Consider the following 19,553-nt stretch of genomic DNA (forward strand, 5'->3'; position numbering starts at 1 on the left):
AGCTTGTAAGTCAGAACTAACCAATTCTCCAGCATAAACTAACATATATGGTTACTGGCACAGCACCATGTTTCTGCTCATCATTTATGCTAAAAACACAAGTGATTCATGTTTCATCTGTTAGATTATACTTTGAGAATTCGTTGGCGTAAGAGTTATTAAGAAACCTAGGGATGACAGTAAGATGTGAGAGCTAAGAGAAGTACTATTAGGACAGCCACTGACTTTCGAGGAAAGCAGTGCAGCCCTTCGTGAGTGCACACAAGCTTCGTGCCTGCTCCTTTTCAAGCATAACAAATCAGTTTAAAATTAGTTCCTCATAATGTTAAGAATGTTATTTTGTGAGCCACTAGAGTCAAGGGTAATTTTTAATGCTTCTTTTCACTGTCTGCTAAGATTAGTGTAAAAAATTAATAATATGTAATTATTTTTCTAATGCAAAACCGTGTATTAATACTATAAAGGAACCATAAGATGTTCGGCTGGCATGGAACTCACTATGTAGAGCAGCTGCTCCACACTGGCCTCTCCCGGATTCTGTCTCCCTACTGCTAAAATTAAAGGTGTGCATCACTGCACCCAGATCTTTAGTTGTTATATTAAATAAATTAAATTTTCCTAGAATTCCTGATGGGAAAGCTATAGCAAACTAACCTCAAAGGTCAAGATTTCAACTTTACTTTAGTTATAAATATACACCAAAGAAACTAGTATTTATTTACAATTAAATATGCCTTATTCACACATTCCTTAAAGAAATAGTATATCTGCCTATGATACATATCATGCAATAAATTTTACAATGTACATGATTCCAATTAATATGATGTATGCATACGGCAGCACTTGGAATAGTATTCACTGAATAGTTGCTTGGGTGGGAATTCATATATACTTAAAATTTAAATACATAATTAAATATACACTTACAACTGAAATACATAATTAAATTTTAAATACATTTAAAATTGGATACAATTGGCATGGCATAATAAAAGTAACTCAGTAGAAGGTGCTATAAACCTCTGCATCTACTTCATTGTGCAAATGAGCAGTCACACCTCGAGAGACCACATGGCCTGCTAAGGTTATAAGGCTCACCAATGGCTCTCTAGGACGTCAGGGCTTCATTTTGGTTAACCCTCTTACTCCTCCTTTATACTCTTACATGCAACCTTTGTACGATATAAGAGACAATTGTTTGAGGGAGACAGTATTACAGAAGTAAAGCTATCAATTGAAAATAAGATCAGACTGTTTTTCTTCCTTGATAATAATAATCTTTCTTGTGTTTAAAGGGGTTTTTGTATTTTTAAATTTTTTGTTCTTACACATTTTAGTGAAAATATAATTGCATCAATTTCTCCCTTTCCCTTCCTCCCCAGCCCCTCTCCAAAGTCCCTTTCCAAATCCTACCCTGTCTCATTTTGCTAATTTTTCCTTCCCAATTGTTAAATATATGTGTGTAGATATACAAATATATAAATACAACCTGCTGACACACAGTTTTTACTGTAGTTCTTGTTAGCCTTCAATAGTCAATATTTAAGAAAAGACATTCGATGTTCTAGAAGTTTAGGAGCTTGTTCTCAAAAGTCATTTTAAATTTAAATATCTCCTATAAAGTATGTGACATTTTATTCAGCCATAGTTTCCCCTGTAAGATGCATTTATAAGGAGTTTATCAAGGTGACTTAAAATTCAGCATCCTGACAATTTGTTTATTCTCACTTGAAACTGGAAGGCACAGATGGCTAGCCACACTAAAACAATGCTCACCATTATAAGAACGCATATGGATATTTACATGTGCTACAAATTATCAAACGAACAAAATAAATAAATACAGAATTTATAAATAGCCCAAATTTTCTATCATGTCTTTATCATGTCACTTGATTAAGGTCTAAGAAGTCGTCTCTGGGTTGAGAATGCATGATGTTCATCATACAATCAGCAAACCAGTTGCCATCGTTGGCTATTCCTCATTTCTTACTGAGAAAGGTAGAACAGCATTGGCTGCTTCTTGGAGGACCCAATATTTGTGATGCCTTCCTCAAAAGACATTCATCTCAGTGTTGTTTATAATATCTACACAACAAAAAATAGACATCTATCAAGAATTTATTTACATAGAATGATGTGGCAGATAGGCATAAAAATTCTTGTAATTAAAAAAATTCTTGGGCTAGAGAGATGGCTCAGTGTTTAACGGCACTGACTGTTCCTCAGTTTCATTCCCAGCAACCACATGGTGGCTCACAGCCATCTGTAATGGGATCTGATGCCCTCTTCTGGTGTGTCTGAAGACAGCTACAGTGTACTCACATACATAAAATAAATAAATCTTTTTAAAAAAGACCTTGATTCCAAGAAGGCTTACTTTTTATTCCTCTTACTTTTTTTCCCTACATATTTCAGATATTCCAGAATTAGCACAAAGTACTTGACAGTGTAATTTTCTCCTGTGTTCCACATGTTCTTGTCTAGAGACTGTTCAGAAACCTATTGTTTCTTCAGTTTTCCAGGTGGCTCCTTAATCACTGAGGAGCTGTCCTATGATATTATGAATGAATTTTGTGTTTCCTCAAATTGGCCTCCCAAGAGCTTCATTATCATTAATTGAAACGTACAGACTCATCAGGTATGATAGCACAGCCTTAATCCCTAGGCTCAGAAGGTTGAAAAACAAGGCCAGTACAAAGCCAGAATTATTGGACCCTATTGAAAACAAACAAACAAACAAACAAACAAACACCACTCACCCACAAAACAACAACAGAAACAAAGGAAATGTATAGATCCCACCAACTTCATGGTTTCTTTCACTCTAAGATCCTGATAACATGTTCGACTGTGCTTCTCAATTCTCAACTACCACTTTTATGTCCATCATTTCTTCTACACTCAGGCCGATCCCACACTAGTGTAACTTTTGTAGTGCTATAGCGATGTTTAGTACCTCATCCTTTAAGACAGACAAAGCCAAGCCCTTTAACTGTCCTGGGTTAGGCTTTTAGTATCATCTGTAAAATAGAAATGTAACAGAGAGACTAAAATGAGATTAACTGATATTATATCTAAATCTATATCTATATTAGAATGAGAGAAAGCACTACCAAATTTTTGGCACAATATCTAAAACATGCCAAGCCATAATTGATAAAAAACCCCTCATATCTTTGTTTCATCCCCAAAATTTTGCCCAGATTGCCCTTTCTTTGCTCTTAAACTTGATAATACACTTGCTGCTCAGTGTTCAGTCAGTATCTATATTATTTTTTTTCTTTTTTTTTATTATATATTTTCCTCAATTAGATTTCCAATACTATCCTAAAAGTCCCCCACACCCTCCCCCCCACTCCCCTACCCACCCATTCCCATTTTTTGGCCCTGGCGTTCCCCTGTACTGGGGCATTTAAAGTTTGCCTGACCAATGGGCCTCTCTTTCCAGTAATGGCCGACCAGGCCATCTTTTGATACATATGCAGCTAGAGTCAAGAGCTCTGGGGTACTGGTTAGTTCATAATGTTGTTCTACCAATAGGGTTGCAGATCTCTTTAGCTCCTTGGATACTTTCTCTAACTCCTCCATTGGGGGCCCTGTGATCTATCCAATAGTTGAATGTGAGCATCCACTTCTGTGTTTGCTAGGCCCCGGCCTACTCTCACAAGAGACAGCTATATCACGGTCCTTGCAACAAAGGCTTGCTAGTGTATGCAATGGTGTCATCATTTAAAGGCTAATTATGGGATGGATCCCTGGACATGGCAGTCTCTAGATGGTCCATCCTTTTGTCTCAGCTCCAAACTTTGTCTCTGTAACTCCTTCCATGGGTGATTGTTTCCAATTCTAAGAATGAGCAAAGTGTCCACACTTTGGTCTTCGTTCTTCAGTTTCATGTGTTTTGCATATTGTACCTTATATCTCGATATACTAAGTTTCTGGGCTAATATCCACTTATCAGTGAGTACATTTCATTTGAGTTCTTTTGTGATTGGGTTACCTCACTCAGGATGATGCCCAGGTCCAACCATTTGCCTAGGAATTTCATAAATTCATTCCTTTTCATAGCTGAGTAGTACTCCATTGTGTAAATGTACCACATATTTTGTATCCATTCCTCTGTTGAGGGGCATCTGGGTTCTTTCCAGCTTCTGGCTATTATAAATAAGGCTGCTATGAACATAGTGGAGCATGTGTCCTTCTTACCGGTTGGAACATCTTCTGGATATATGCCCAGGAGAGGTATTGCAGGATCCTCCGGTAGTACTATGTCCAATTTTCTGAGGAACCGCTAGACTGATTTCCAGAGTGGTTGTACAAGCTTGCAATCCCACCAACAAGGGAGGAGTGTTCCTCTTTCTCCACATCCTCGCCAGCATCTGCTGTCACCTGAAATTTTTATCTTAGCCATTCTGACTGGTGTGAGATGGAATCTCAGGGTTGTTTTGATTTGCATTTCCCTGATGATTAAGGATGTTGAACATTTTCTCAGGTGCTTCTCAGCCTTTCGTTATTCCTCAGGTAAGAATTCTTTGTTCAGCTCTGAGCCCCATCTTTTAAGGGAGTTATTTGATTTTCTGGAGTCCACCCTCTTGAGTTCTTTATATATATTGGATATTAGTCCCCTATCTGATTTAAGATAGGTAAAGATCCTTTCCCAATCTGTTGGTGGTCTTTTTGTCTTATTGACAGTGTCTTTTGCCTTGCAGAAGCTTTGCAGTTTCATGAGATCCCATTTGTCAATCCTTACAGCACAAGCCATTGCTGTTCTATTCAGGAATTTTTTCCCTGTGCCAATATCTTCGAGGCTTTTCCCCACTTTCTCCTCTATAAGTTTCAATGTCTCTGGTTTTATGTGAAGTTCCTTGATCCACTTAGATTTGACCTTAGTACAAGGAGAGAGGAATGGGTCGATTCGCATTCTTCTACATAGATAACAACCAGCTGTGCCAGCACCATTTGTTGAAAATGCTGTCTTTCTTCCACTGGATGGTTTTAGCTCCCTTGTCGAAGATCAAGTGACCATAGGTGTGTGGGTTCATTTCTGGGTCTTCAATTCTATTCCATTGGTCTACTTGTCTGTCACTATACCAGTACCATTCAGTTTTTAATCACAATTGCTCTGTAGTAAAGCTTTAGGTCAGGCATGGTGATTCCACCAGAGGTACTTTTATCCTTGAGAAGAGTTTTTGCTATCCTAGGTTTTTTGTTATTCCAGATGAATCTGCCGATTGCCCTTTCTAATTCGTTGAAGAATTGAGTTGGAATTTTGATGGGGATTGCATTGAATCTGTAGATTGCTTTTGGCAAGATAGCCATTTTTACAATGTTGATCCTGCCAATCCATGAGCATGGGAGATCTTTCCATCTTCTAAGATCTTCTTTAATTTCTTTCTTCAGGGGCTTGAAGTTTTTATCATACAGATCTTTCACTTCCTTAGTCAGAATCACGCCAAGATATTTTATATTATTTGTGACTATTGTTGTTGCCCTGATTTCTTTCTCAGCCTGTTTATTCTTTGTGTAGAGAAAGGCCATTGACTTGTTTGAGTTAATTTTATATCCAGCTACTTCACCGAAACTGTTTATCAGGTTTAGGAGTTCTCTGGTGGAATTTTTAGGGTCACTTATATATACTATCATATCATCTGCAAAAAGTGATATTTTGATTTCATCTTTTCCAATTTGTATCCCCTTGATCTCCTTTTGTTGTCGAATTGCTCTGGCTAGGACTTCAAGCACTATGTTGAAGAGGTAGGGAGAACGTGGGCAGCCTTGTCTAGTCCCTGATTTTAGTGGGATTGCTTCAAGCTTCTCACCATTTACTTTGATGTTGGCTACTGGTTTGCTGTAGATTGCTTTTTATCATGTTTAGGTATGGGCCTTGAATTCCTGATCTTTCCAAGACTTTTATCATGAATGGGTGTTGGATCTTGTCGAATGCTTTTTCCGCATCTAACAAGATGATCATGTGGTTTTTGTCCTTGAGTTTGTTTATATAATGGATTACATTGATGGATTTTTGTATATTAAACCATCCCTGCATTCCTGGAATAAAACCTACTTGGTCAGGATGGATGATTGCTTTAATGTGTTCTTGGATTCGGTTAGCGAGAATTTTATTGAGGATTTTCACATTGATATTCATAAGGGAAATTGGTCTGAAGTTCTCTATCTTTGTTGGATCTTTCTGTGGTTTAGGTATCAGAGTAATTGTGGCTTCATAGAATGAGTTGGGTAGAGTTCCCTCTACTTCTATTTTGTGGAATAGTTTGTGCACAACTGGGATTAGATCTTCTTGAAGGTCTGGTAGAACTCTGCACTAAACCCATCTGGTCCTGGGCTTTTTTTTTGGCTGGGAGACTATTAATGACTGCTTCTATTTCTTTAGGGGATATGGGACTGTTTAGATCGTTAACTTGATCCTGATTTAACTTTGGTACCTGGTATCTGTCTAGAAATTTGTCCATTTTGCCTAGGTTTTCCAGTTTTCTTGAATATAGCCTTTGTAGAAGGATCTGATAGTGTTTTGTATTTCTTCAGGATCTGTTATGTCTCCCTTTTCATTTCTGATTTTGTTAATTAGGATTTTGTCCCTGTGCCCTCTAGTGAGTCTAGCTAAGGGTTTATCTATCTTGTTGATTTTCTCAAAGAACCAACTCCTCGTTTTGTTAATTCTTTGAATAGTTCTTCTTGTTTCCAGTTGGTTGATTTCAACCCTGAGTTTGATTATTTCCTGCCGTCTGCTCCTCTTGGGTGAATTTGCTTCCTTTTTCTTCTAGAGCTTTTAGATGTGTTGTCAAGCTGCTAGTATCTGCTCTCTCCCATTTCTTCTTGGAGGCACTCAGAGCTATGAGTTTCCCTCTTAGAAATGCTTTCATTGTGTCCCATAGGTTTGGGTATGCTGTGGCTTCATTTTCATTAAAGTCAAAAAAGTCTTAAATTTCTTTCTTTATTCCTTCCTTGACCAAGGTATCATTGAGAAGAGTGTTGTTCAGTTTCCACGTGAATGTTGGCTTTCCATTATTTATGTTGTTATTGAAGATCAGCCTTAGGCCATGGTGGTCTGATAGGGTACATGGGACGATTTCAATATTTTTGTATCTGTTGAGGCCTGTTTTGTGACCAATTATATGGTCAATTTTGGAGAAGGTCCCGTGAGGTGCTGAGAAGAAGGTATATCCTTTTGTTTTAGGATAAAATGTTCTGTAGATATCTGTCAGATCTATTTGTTTCATAACTTCTGTTAGTTTCACTGTGTCCCTGTTTAGTTTCTGTTTCCACGATCTGTCCATTGATGAAAGTGGTGTGTTGAAGTCTCCCACTATTATTGTGTGAGGTGCAATGTGTGCTTTGAGCTTTACTAAAGTGTCTTTAATGAATGTGGCTGCCCTTGCATTTGGAGCGTAGATATTCAGAATTGAGAGTTCCTCTTGGAGGATTTTACCTTTGATGAGTATGAAGTGTCCCTCCTTGTCTTTTTTGATAACTTTGGGTTGGAAGTCGATTTTAACCGATATTAGAATGGCTACTCCAGCTTGTTTCTTCAGACCATTTGCTTGGAAAATTGTTTTCCAGCCTTTCACTCTGAGGTAGTGTCTGTCTTTTTCCCTGAGATGGGTTTCCTGTAAGCAGCAGAATGTTGGGTCCTGTTTGTGTAGCCAGTCTGTTAGTCTATGTCTTTTTATTGGGGAATTGAGTCCATTGATATTAAGAGATATTAAGGAAAAGTAATTATTGCTTCCTTTTATTTTTGTTGTTAGAGTTGGCATTCTGTTCTTGTGGCTGTCTTCTTTTTGGTTTGTTGAGGGATTACTTTCTTGCTTGTTCTAGGGCGTGATTTCTGTCCTTGTATTGCTTCTTTTCTGTTATTATCCTTTGAAGGGCTGGATTCGTGGAAAGATAATGTGTGAATTTGGTTTTGTCATGGAATACTTTGGTTTCTCCATCTATGGTAATTGAGAGTTTGGCAGGGTATAGTAGCCTGAGCTGGCATTTGTGTTCTCTTAGGGTCTGTATAATATCTGTCCAGGATCTTCTGGCTTTCATAGTCTCTGGTGAAAAGTCTGGTGTAATTCTGATAGACCTTCCTTTATATGTTACTTGACCTTTCTCCCTTACTGCTTTTAATATTCTATCTTTATTTAGTGCATTTGTTGTTCTGATTATTATGTGTCGGGAGGAATTTCTTTTCTGGTCTAGTCTATTTGGAGTTCTGTAGGCTTCTTGTATGTTCATTGGCGTGTCATTCTTTAGGTTTGGGAAGTTTTCTTCTCTAATTTTGTTGAAGATATTTGCCGGCCCTTTAAGTTGAAAATCTTCATTCTCATCAACTCCTATTATCCGTAGGTTTGGTCTTCTCATTGTGTCCTGGATTTCCTGGATGTTTTGAGTTAGGATCTTTTTGCGTTTTGTATTATCTTTGATTGTTGTGCTGATGTTCTCTATGGAATCTTCTGCACCTGAGATTCTCTCTTCCATCTCTTGTATTCTGTTGCTGATGCTCACATCTATGGTTCCAGATTTCTTCCCTAGGGTTTCTATCTCCAGCGTTGCCTCACTTTGGGTTTTCTTTATTGTGTCTACTTCCCTTTTTAGGTCTAGTATGGTTTTGTTCATTTCCATCACCTGTTTGGATGTGTTTTCCTGTTTTTCTATAAGGATTTCTACCTGTTTGGTTGTATTTTCCTGTTTTTCTTTAAGGACTTGTAACTCTTTAGCGGTGTTCTCCTGTATTTCTTTAAGTGAGTTATTAAAGACCTTCTTGATGTCCTCTACCATCATCATGAGATATGCTTTTAAATCCGGGTCTAGCTTTTCAGTTGTGTTGGGGTGCCCAGGACTAGGTGGCGTGGGAGTGCTGCGTTCTGATGATGGTGAGCAGTCTTGATTTCTGTTAGTAGGATTCTTACGTTTGCCTTTTGCCATCTTGTATTCTCTGGAGCTAGTTGTTATAGTTGTCTCTGGTTAGAGCTTGTTCCTCAGGTGATTATGTTAGCCTCTATCAGCAGACCTGGGAGACTAGCTCTATCCTTAGTTTCAGTGGTCAGAGTACTCTCTGCATGCAATCTCTCCACTTGCAGGGAAGGTGCCCAGATATCTGGTGTTTGAACCTGCCTCCTGGCAGAAGTTGTGTTCTACTCACCAGAGGACTTAGGATCCCATGGCGGATCCTGTGTGGGTCCTTGTGGGTGTCCGGAGAATCCCTGGGCCAGGTACCCCGGTGCTGCAGTGGGTTGGCCGGAAGGGACTTGAGCCCCGTATCAGGCCGGGTTATCTGCTTCCTTTATTAATGCAGTCTCAGGTTCCGCGAGATTGGATTGGAGCAGGCGCTGTGTTCCACTCACCAGAGATCTTAGGATCCCATGGCAGATCCTGTGTGGGTCCTTGCGGGTGTCCGGAGACTCCTCCGGGCCAGGGACCCTGGTGCTGCAGTGGGCTGGCTGGAAGGGACTTCCTATTTTATTGAATAGTGTTTAAGCAACACTTTGGGGCACTTATGTACCTGAATTTTGGGTTTGCCTCTATAGTCCAACTGTATGTATGTGATAGAAACAACACAAAACAGTAGCTGATGGTTTCTATGTCTGTTTCTTTTTCTTTCTTTATTTCACCTCCCCAAATCACCCTCATTAATCCCAACTCCATCTCTTTAATGGTAACTAATTTGCTGATACACAAAATGACTTTATTGATTTAGAAACACAAAACGTTTTTTAAAAACTTTAAAAGATATAAACATAAATAAAACAACTTAAGATACATATATTTCATATAAGCAGTAAAAATATATCAGTCATATTTTTAATCATTACTTTAAGAAAAAGTCAAGGCTCATATTATCTAGCTGGATAATTTTGGAAACATGTTATCAAAAGTTTGATGCCAAAGTTTTGCTTGTGATTACTGAGCATGTTACTGTATCAGAGAAAAGATAAAAGAGCTAATATTTTTTAAGTTGCACAATTTTACTTTGGATGCTGTACATTCTGAAGTTTTTTCTCTTTATTGTTCCAAGCAAAGTATCATAGTACATTTCATATGAAGTAATTCATGCCAAATGAGGTAAGATCTATTTTGAACTGATACTGATAATACAATCCAAAAATAAAAGAAAAACACATTTGCTAAAAAACTGCCAAAAGTGAGACTAATCTTACTAACGACCTAGAAAGGAACATCTTTTAATTTATTTCCCCTCCCCAATTCTACCTCATAGCTTATACCCTCACTTAGAAGAAACTTAAATGACAATAATTTGTTTTTAACACAGAAAAGGAGGCTTATAAATTCATCTGGCACCTAGCACCTAAGCATCGCCCATCACACAACGACAGAGATCTGACAACTTATTTGTATTTTCAGGGTTGAAAAACATCAGAAGAAAGAGGCTTCAAATGGGTTTGAAGTTGGTTATAAAGAATAAAGTATCATTTTTGACCTTCTTAAAATGGCAAGTGGGCAAAGCGACCTGAGTAACTGAAAGGGAAGCTGTAAGACACTGATCAGAGTACAATGAACCCAGACCATTGCTTCCAGAATTGCCCTCCTCAGAGGAGACTGTTTAATGAAATATCTCATTTCAGGACTGGTGCTAGAAAAGGCTAAAGCTTGGATTAGAGCCTGTTATGATAGAGTTTTAAGGTGTTTACATAAAAAGCAAACCACAAACCAAAGGAGACCTAACTAAGAAAGCGGCACTAGCCACATAGGGGAGAACACAAGCATGAAAATCATGAAAGCCATTAATGAATTATATGCTTCTGAACAGAAGTGGGGAAAGCATGAATCCATGAACCCACGGTTCACCCAGAGGAAAAGAGAGCTTTGCTTACAGGAAATGTCAACTGCTGGCTGGGCATGGTAGCACACACCTTTAATACCAGACCTGGAGAACCACAGAACATAATCTCTGTGACTCTGAGGCCAGCCTGATTTACATAGCAAGTCCAGACCAGCCAAGGCAACACTGTGAGACTGTCAAAGAAAGGAAAGAAGGAAGGAAGGAAGGAAGGAAGGAAGGAAGGAAGGAAGGAAGGAAGGAAGGAAGGAAGGAAGGAAGGAGCTAAGAAAGAAAGCTAAGAAAAGAAGGAAAGAAGGAAGGAAGGGAGGAAGGGAGGGAGGGAGGGAGGGAAAGAAGGAAGGAAAAAAACAAAAGGAAAAAGAAAGGGAAGAGGAAAGGGAAAGAGAAGAAGAGAAGAGAAGAGAAGAGAAGAGAAGAGAAGAGAAGAGAAGAGAAGAGAAGAGAAGAAAAAGTAAATAGTTTTGGGGAGGCCTGTATTACCACCCTCAGAAGTGCTGTCTAATTTCATCCATTTACCTACAAATTTCATTTTTTCTTAACAGATTAATAATATTTCATTGTGTAAAGCTATCACATTTTCATTATCCACTCATGAGTAGGCTGTTTCTAATTTCTGGCTATTACAAATAGAGAAGCAGTGAAAACGGATGAGCACGTAAGATGTAGTGCTTTTTGGTTATATGCCAAGATGGTATCTTGCAGTAGCTAAATTTCCAGCTTTTGTTGGAAAAAAATCCACCCAGATTTTCACAGTGGCTGCAATATGTCTCACTCCCACCAGCAATGAATAAGTGTTCCCGTTTCCTCATGGACTCACCGGCATGTGCCGTAATTTGCTTTACTATTTTGGGCATTCTGATTAGGGTAAAATGAATTCTCAAGGTACTTTTATTCTCATTTCCCTATGGTAAGGGTGTTGAACATTCCTTTAAGTATTTCCCAGTCAGTTGTGTTTCAGCTTTTGAGAACTGTTTGGTTCTATATCCCCATTTTTAAATTGGGTTATCTGTTTTCTTAATGCTCAGGTTTTTTTAAGTTCCTTATTCTAGATACTAATCTTCTATTAGATGTATAATTGGTAAAGTTTATTCTCTCATTCTATAAGCTGCTTCTCTGCTTGAAGATAGTGCCTGTGTTAATGGTGTTCTGCCCAGAAAGTCATTCCTTGTGTCAATAAATTCAAGCCTATTCCCACTTTCTCTTCTCTTTGGGCCTTATACTGAGGTATTTGATTCATTTGGAGTTGAGTTTTGGGCACAGTGCCAGAAATGTGTCTATTTCCTTTCTTTCTAAACACAGTTATTCAATATGACCAGAACATCTAAAGATGCAATTTTTTTTTTTTTTTTGCAATATCAGCCACAATCCAGGTAGACTTCATGACCAGGAGTAGATGGCAAACACAAAAACAACCTTGTGTGTGTGTGTGTGTGTGTGTGTGTGTGTGTGTGCGTGTGTGTGTGCGTGTGTGTGTGTGTCTGAGAGAGAAAGAGAGTCACAGTCACAGAGAGATGTAGAGAAAGAAAGAACATGAAGTTGGGTGAGTAATGGGAACCAGGAGACCAGAAGTTGGGAAAAAGGAAAAAACATGACCAAAATATATGAAAAAAATATTTTAAAAACATGTATACAGCAGAGGACTGCCTGGTCTGGCCTCAGTGGGAGAAGATGATGTGCCTAACCCTCAAGAGACTTGAGGCCCAGGGAGTGAGGAGGCCTGGTAGGGGTGGAGGGGATGGGGACATCTTCTTGGAGACAAGGGGACAGAGGAATGGGATGAGGAACTGTGGGAGGGTGAACTGTGGGAGGGTGGACCAGGAAGGGGATAAAAACTGGACTGTAAAGAAATAAAAGTTACACACACACACACATATATATATACACACATATACACACACACACACACATATACACATACACACACACACACACACACACACACACACACACATAGTAAACTATAGTGGGACATGGTGGCACACACCTTTAATTCGAGTGCTTGGGAGGCCAAGGCAAGTGGATTTCTGTGAGGCTGGCCTGGTCTACAGAGTTAAGTTCCAGGACTGCCAAAGTTACACAGTTAGACAGACCCTGCCCCAAACAAACAAATAAACAGAACACAAGAAGTCAATTGCTGACTAAAAGGAGGTGGGAGTATGTGACTGGTAGATAATCATGTTCTAAACATCATAATCAGCCAAATACTATCAATATTGATATATGCTGATCAATTAATATTATCAAAGGAATCAAGAGTAAATACTAAATCAGGGGGAGCATAAGTGACACATAACAGGACACATATATAGACTTAAAAATACCTTCCTATTGAATACGTATTAGTTGCAACAGAAAACCAGACCAAACAAAAACAAAACAAAACAAAACAAACAAACAACAATACAACTCTTGCAAGTATACATTGAAGAAATCCAAAAATCATCTGGACACTATCAGTAAAAAATTAATATACATTGTATACATCCAAATGTGTACCCTCGGACATGTCTGGAAGAAACATACTTAAGAAGTTTCCTTTTCCCTTTCCTTTCCTTCCCTTTTTCCCTTTTTCCCTTTCCCTCCCCTCCCCTCCCCTCCCCTCTCCGCTCCTCTCCTTTCCCCTCCCCTTCCCCCCTCCCCTCCCTCCCCCCTTCCTTTCCTTTTTTCTTTTCTTTTCTCTCTTTTCTTTTCTCTCTTTTCTTTTCTTTCCTTTCCTTTTTTCTTTTCTTTTTTCCTTTTCCTTTTCCTTTTCCTTCCTTCCTTCCTTCCTTCCTTCCTTCCTTCCTTTCTTTCTTTCTTTCTTTCTTTCTTTGACTTTGCTTGGTTGGCCTTTCTCTTTTCCCTCTTCCTCCTTTTTATTTTAAAGACAGTCTCACTATGTAGCTTAGGCTACCTCTAAATTCTCAATCCTTTTGTTTCAGATGGTTTAATGATGTGATTATAAGCATATACACACCAATTCTGCTTAAGTATTACAGTATTCTGTTAATGTACAATCTGAACTAAATGAGAGAAACCAAGAATATAAAATAAGAACTATTCTATTAAAAATGGATGAGGAAGGATTATTACTTAAAATTTTCAATATTATAAGATAAAGACAAAGAAAAAGTTCAAGATGAAAAGAGAAATAAAAAACAAACATAATAAATGCAGTTATGTACTGGGTTGGGACTATGGAATGGGTAGTGAAGAATATTATTAATATAATTATAGTAATGTCCAGTTTAAAGGGCAGAAGAGAGTCACTTCAGCCCAGTGCATCAGGTCCAGCCTAGGAACCAAAAAATACAGAGGAAAGGTATATAAATATGGGATTTTCTGTCAAATGATTTGGAGGGGGGTATTAGGGAGATTAGTGTAGGGAAGGAAGGAGGGAGGGAGGGAGATAGAGAAAGAGACAGAGAAAGAAAATGTATATGTGTATAAGGGATTGTGCAAAAAAAGGGAAAGAGGGAGCAGGAAAGAGAGGAGAGAGGGAAAGAAAAGGAATAAAGAGCTCATGTAATAAACTAATGAGCCAAAAACTTAACACCAGATAAATGTGGTAAAGGATATTTGAATGTTTGAGTAATGCCAGCAATTTATTATTATATATGAACCAACATCCAAATAAAAAGGAGACTGATGTGGCCAAGAATTCCTAGACATCTTTCTAAAATACCTCTAATACCTCCAACAATGTCTTAATAACTGTCTTCCTGTCAGCTTGTCTGACGGCTGAATCATGTGAAGAAGAGAGAAAGGAAAAGTCAAATTAGCAGTTAGTTTTCATTAGACAACTCAAGGGAGCTATTAAGAATGTGGAGATAAAGAAGAGTGCACTCTCGGGGTCAGCGTAAGGTCTCAACACCATCATTAAAATGAAAGGTCAACTAAGAACAGAGAGTGGTACATGGATTACAGAACACGCTGGCAGGTTTTTGACTAAAACAAGACAGAAATATGATCAGCCTTTTACCAGCAATTTCCCTCACTATGAAAGACATGATCTGGTACAAGATGAGCTACAGGCACAGACTTGTAAATTATGTCACCTCACTGGCAACATAACTTCCAAATTTACCAGAAGCAATATTCTGACAGGTCATTAAATATTTCACAGCAAATAATTCTTAGTTTGGTCCCAACTAAAGCCTTGAAATGTTGGTATGGCTTCCTACAAAGACCTGACAACGAGAAGCAAGCTGAAATGAAGATAACATGTATTTGTTGTTGTTCCGGGATGCAGATAAGCACTTTGTTCTACATGAACTTTTGAACTTCTACCATAAAAGAATAATAGTGTAAGTTTGCTTCATGATAGGTAACTTGTCTCCTATGTAATTAAAAATCAGAATTTGTACCCAGAAAATTTAGATTCTAAACATTAAAGAACATATCAAGATTTCAAATACTATTAATACAAAATTAAGGCTATATTTTATTACAACATTTTATATCTATCTATATATATATATATATATATCCAGTTTCATTGCTATCTATACAATATATACATACACACATACATACACACACATATAAAATGTTTCTATCTTACTTAATGCACTAAATCTATACAATTCATTTAAAAATGCAATATGAGTTCTGGTCCTTGAAACCTGCTTTTTAAAGAAGCCCATGGAACAAACAAAAAACATGGAACTTAAAATATTCTGCAATGTGCCCCCATCCTTGGTTAAGAAAGTTTCTGTACCTGGAGATTGATCTCTGCCTCATAGAAAGTTAGACATGAGCAGTAATGTCGATCTGAGTCAATATCTGTTAGGACCACCACAAAGAATGTTGGCTGTTTCCGCTCTCTGGACAGGTGCCATCCACCAGGTTGACAAAACTAAAACGATAAGGGGGGAAAGTCATTAAAAATAAAACTTTACTATTTGTTAATATATAAAATGTTCAACATAACATTAAAACTATATACCTGAGAGGCTACAAAATTGGTTCACAGGGTAAAGTGCTTGCTTCATACACATGAAGACTAGAGCTCCAACTCTCGTACTTATGTTTTAAAAAAAAAAAAAAAAAAAAAAGAACCAGGGTCAAGAGTGATGGTGTGTGCCTGACATCTTAGCACAATGAAGCAGAGATACAAGGAAAACCATAGAAGCTCACTGATCAGTCAATCTAGCCAACTACTGATTCGGCAAGAGGCTGTGTTTCAAAAAATAAGGTAGGAATCAATAAAGGTACAGGATGCTGAGCTCTGGCTACCATACATGCATGTGTAAATACATACCTGTGATCACATGTCCATATACATACATATATACCACACACAAATTTATCTACTTGATATGGTATGCTATAAGAGTTCAAAAAAGTTCAAAAAACTTTTCCATAGAAAATGATACTGGCATATCATTCTGAGATGCCAATCTATTTTTGGCATATGCAGGAACACAGCATCCAGGTGAAAGACTCTTCTTCCAAATACTAGAAAAAGTCATGGTAGAAGCTGGAGAGGAAGTGCAGAAAGGGGTCCTATTTGGGAGGAGGAAGGCAACCAGCAACAGGATTGCAAAGTTAAGAGAAGTGAGAGCAAGAAACAAGTAGGGATAAAGTGAAATGCTGGGTATGTGTAAGTGTACTAAACAAAAAATAATTTTAAAAGTAAAATGAGGGCCTACAGAAACTGATGCGGCTTAACCAGATCACCAAAGTTCACCCCAGAACCCTTGTAACAAACAAAGTATCATTTGCCATGTGCCTGTGACACCAAGGTTGATAGAAGTAGAGATAAGATTTCTGGGGTGACCTAGCAAAAACAAAAACCACACACAATAAACAAACAAGCAAGCAAACAAAAACAACAACAACAAAAAACAGGTTCCAGATTCAGGGAGAGGCCTCGCCTCAAAGGAATATTAGAGAGAATGATAGACAAGGGCACCCCACACCCTCCTCTGCCTCTGCACCTATCACCACATACCTGTATACGGCATACTCACACACATTAAAACAATAAATATTCATTAAAAATTGTTGTAAATCCTTATCTGCGAGTAAGCCACATGAATAATACTATTTTGTAGTCCTTACAATTGATGAGCACACACAGCACTGAGCCAAAAGATCCTGAGAACTGAAGTTTTATGGCAAATGGGTATTAGCATGTAACTAATGTAACTTGTTATACTCCAGGGCAGAAGAAGGATACATTTGGGGTACAACCAGGAAGTTTAAACAGATTATAACAAGCCCAAAAATGTTTTTTAAAATCTTACTCTCTTTCAATGATTTTTTAAAATCTGAATGCAGTACATTATTTTATTAGTTTTTTTAATTCTTTAATGGTTTCATAGATACATATGCTGAATGTTAGTTGTTACATGCATACATAAACACATACAGTCATTCTTCTCTGACCTTCTCTCTCCCAATGAAACTCTTCTTCCCATCAAGCCTCATTTTCTAAACTGACTCAGTCAGATCCAAGGTAACTAAGGTGACTGGTACTGGCTAGAAACATAACAAGAGTTGTACATTCACCATGGTCTACTTTTGACAAACTACTTCTTTACTATAAAGCAAAACCACTCTGTGGATTAATCTGAGAGGCATACGTTCTTACAGGGTGTTGTTCTTGTTCATCAGGGGATTGATGGGTTTGGAAACACTGCATATCCAGGAGAGTAACTGTTACTGTCATCAAAATTTTACATGGTACTAAGGTTTCAAAAAGGAAAAACTGTATTTCAGTTCTATCACGTGTTTCCCTTCTCAGTTCCCTGCCAGAGAAGAGGTCATAGATAACCAAGTGACTTTTCAGAGCAGACAGACCTACTGAGGGGACACTTGGATAGTTTTCACTACCTGAAACTAGAAAAGGCAACTGTACGTGTTTCTCGATGTTCTGTATACGTGGTGAAGATAAAATTAACAGGATAAAATGCCTTATGGTTTATTTGAACTAAATGACCTTAAAGAGATTGCATCCTGTAGGAGCTCTTTGGAGAATGGTCACATTTAGCATCTCTAGAAGCCTTCATCCACATTTTTGAAATCGTACTTTACTGACTTGTAGTAAGGGGGCATATGTCATATTTAAACTAAAAAGTTAAATGTGCCATTTTTAAAAGTCTACAAGAAAATTCTTTCTTGTAATAGAAAACAGCAAACATAAAACTTCCAAAAGAAGAAGAATGTAAAACAAACAGGCAACCAACAGATTGGGGAAAAAGTCTTCACTAACCGCACATTCGATAGAGGGCTAATATCCAAACTAGAGAAGGAACTCAAGAAGCTCCCCACTAACAAGCCAAATAACCCAACTAAAAAATGGGGTGTAAAACTAAACAAAACTTACAACAGAGGAATCTTAAAGGGCTAAGAAACACTTAAAGAAATGTGACCAGGGAAATATAAACTAAAACGATCCTGAGATTCCACCTTACACCTATCAGAATGGCTAAGATCAAATCCTCAGGTGACTACACATGTTGGCGAGGATGTGGAGATTGCTGGTGGGATTGCAAACTAGTACAACCACTCTGGAAATCAATCTGGAGGTTCCTCAGAAAATTGGAAAAAGATCCTGAAGACCCAGCTATACCACTCTTGGGCATATACCCAAAAGATGCCCCACCATGCTACAGGGACACGTGTTCCACTATGTTCATAGTGGCCTTATTTGTGATAGACAGAAGCTGGAAACAACTCAGATGCCCCACAATGGGAAGAATCGATAAAGAAAATGTGGTTCATTTACACAATGGAATACTATTCATCTATTAAGGACAAGAACATCCTGAGTTTTGCAGGCAAATGGATGGAACTAGAAAATATCATCCTGAGGGAGCTAATTCAGACCTACAAGGACATGCACGATCTATACTCACTAATAAGCGGATATTAGCCAAAAGAGTACAGAATACCCAGGACACAAGAAGGTTAACACCTGAAGTGAGGATGCCTCAATCCCACTTGGGAGGGAAAAGAAAGAAGTCATGGGGGGCAGAGCAAGGGGGGAACTTGGGTGGGAGAGGGGACAGGAAAGGGGAGGGGGGAAGATGATCAGGCATTGGTGAGGGGAACAGGACTGAAGCCCTGAGAGCCAGCAGAAAGAATGAAAAGAGGCAACCTCAGGAGGCAGGAGGTAGGGGAACCCTCTAGAATGTACCAGAGACCTGGGAGGTGAGACACTCTCAGGACTCAAAGGGAGGGACCTTGGATAAAGTGCTCTACAATGGGGAGAGGGAACTTACAGAGTCCACCTCCAGTGGAGGGACAGGGCATCAAGTCAGAAGCTCTGACCCAAAATTGTTCCTGTCTAAAGGAACTGCAGGGACAAAAATGGAGAAGAGTATGAGAGAAAGGAGGTCCAGTGACAGGCCCAAATTGGGATCCAGCTCAAGGGGAGACCCGGAGCGCTGAGACTGTTACAGATGCTTTGGTGTGCTTGTAGACTGGAACCTAGCATGGCTGCACTGCCTCCAGAGAGGCCCAACAAGCAGCTGAAAAATTCAAATGCAAATACTAGCACCCAACCAATAGACAGAAGCCAGAGACCTCTGTGTTGAATTGGGGCAAAGCTGAAAGAAGCTAAGGAAGAGGGCAGCCCTAAGGGAAGACCAGCAGTCTCAACTGACTTGGACCCCCTTTCCCTGAGATCTCTCAGACACTGAGACACCAACTAGATAGCTACACCAGCTAATATGAGGCCCCTGACACATATACAACAGAGGACTGCCTGGTCTGGCCTCAGTGAGAGAAGAAACACCTAACCCTAGAGAGACAT

The 19,553-nt window shown here is 38.7% G+C and overlaps 1 protein-coding gene across 9 annotated transcripts in view; it reads right to left on the minus strand.

Moving 5' to 3' along the window:
* The window catches only part of Sbf2 (SET binding factor 2), a 306,924-nt gene that overhangs the window by 165,701 nt on the left and 121,670 nt on the right, over window positions 1-19,553 (minus strand). For all 9 annotated transcript variants that reach the window (XR_001785572.2, XM_006507927.3, XM_006507926.2 and 6 more), the window contains one exon: window positions 15,510-15,647. Coding sequence is in view for 7 of the 9 variants with exons in the window: in XM_006507927.3 (XP_006507990.1) it covers window positions 15,510-15,647 (138 nt within the window). In the remaining 2 variants the exon portion in view is untranslated. The remainder of the gene's footprint in view (window positions 1-15,509; window positions 15,648-19,553) is intronic.

Source organism: Mus musculus, chromosome 7, assembly GCF_000001635.26.
Source record: "Mus musculus strain C57BL/6J chromosome 7, GRCm38.p6 C57BL/6J".
Taxonomy (NCBI): Eukaryota; Metazoa; Chordata; class Mammalia; order Rodentia; family Muridae; genus Mus; species Mus musculus.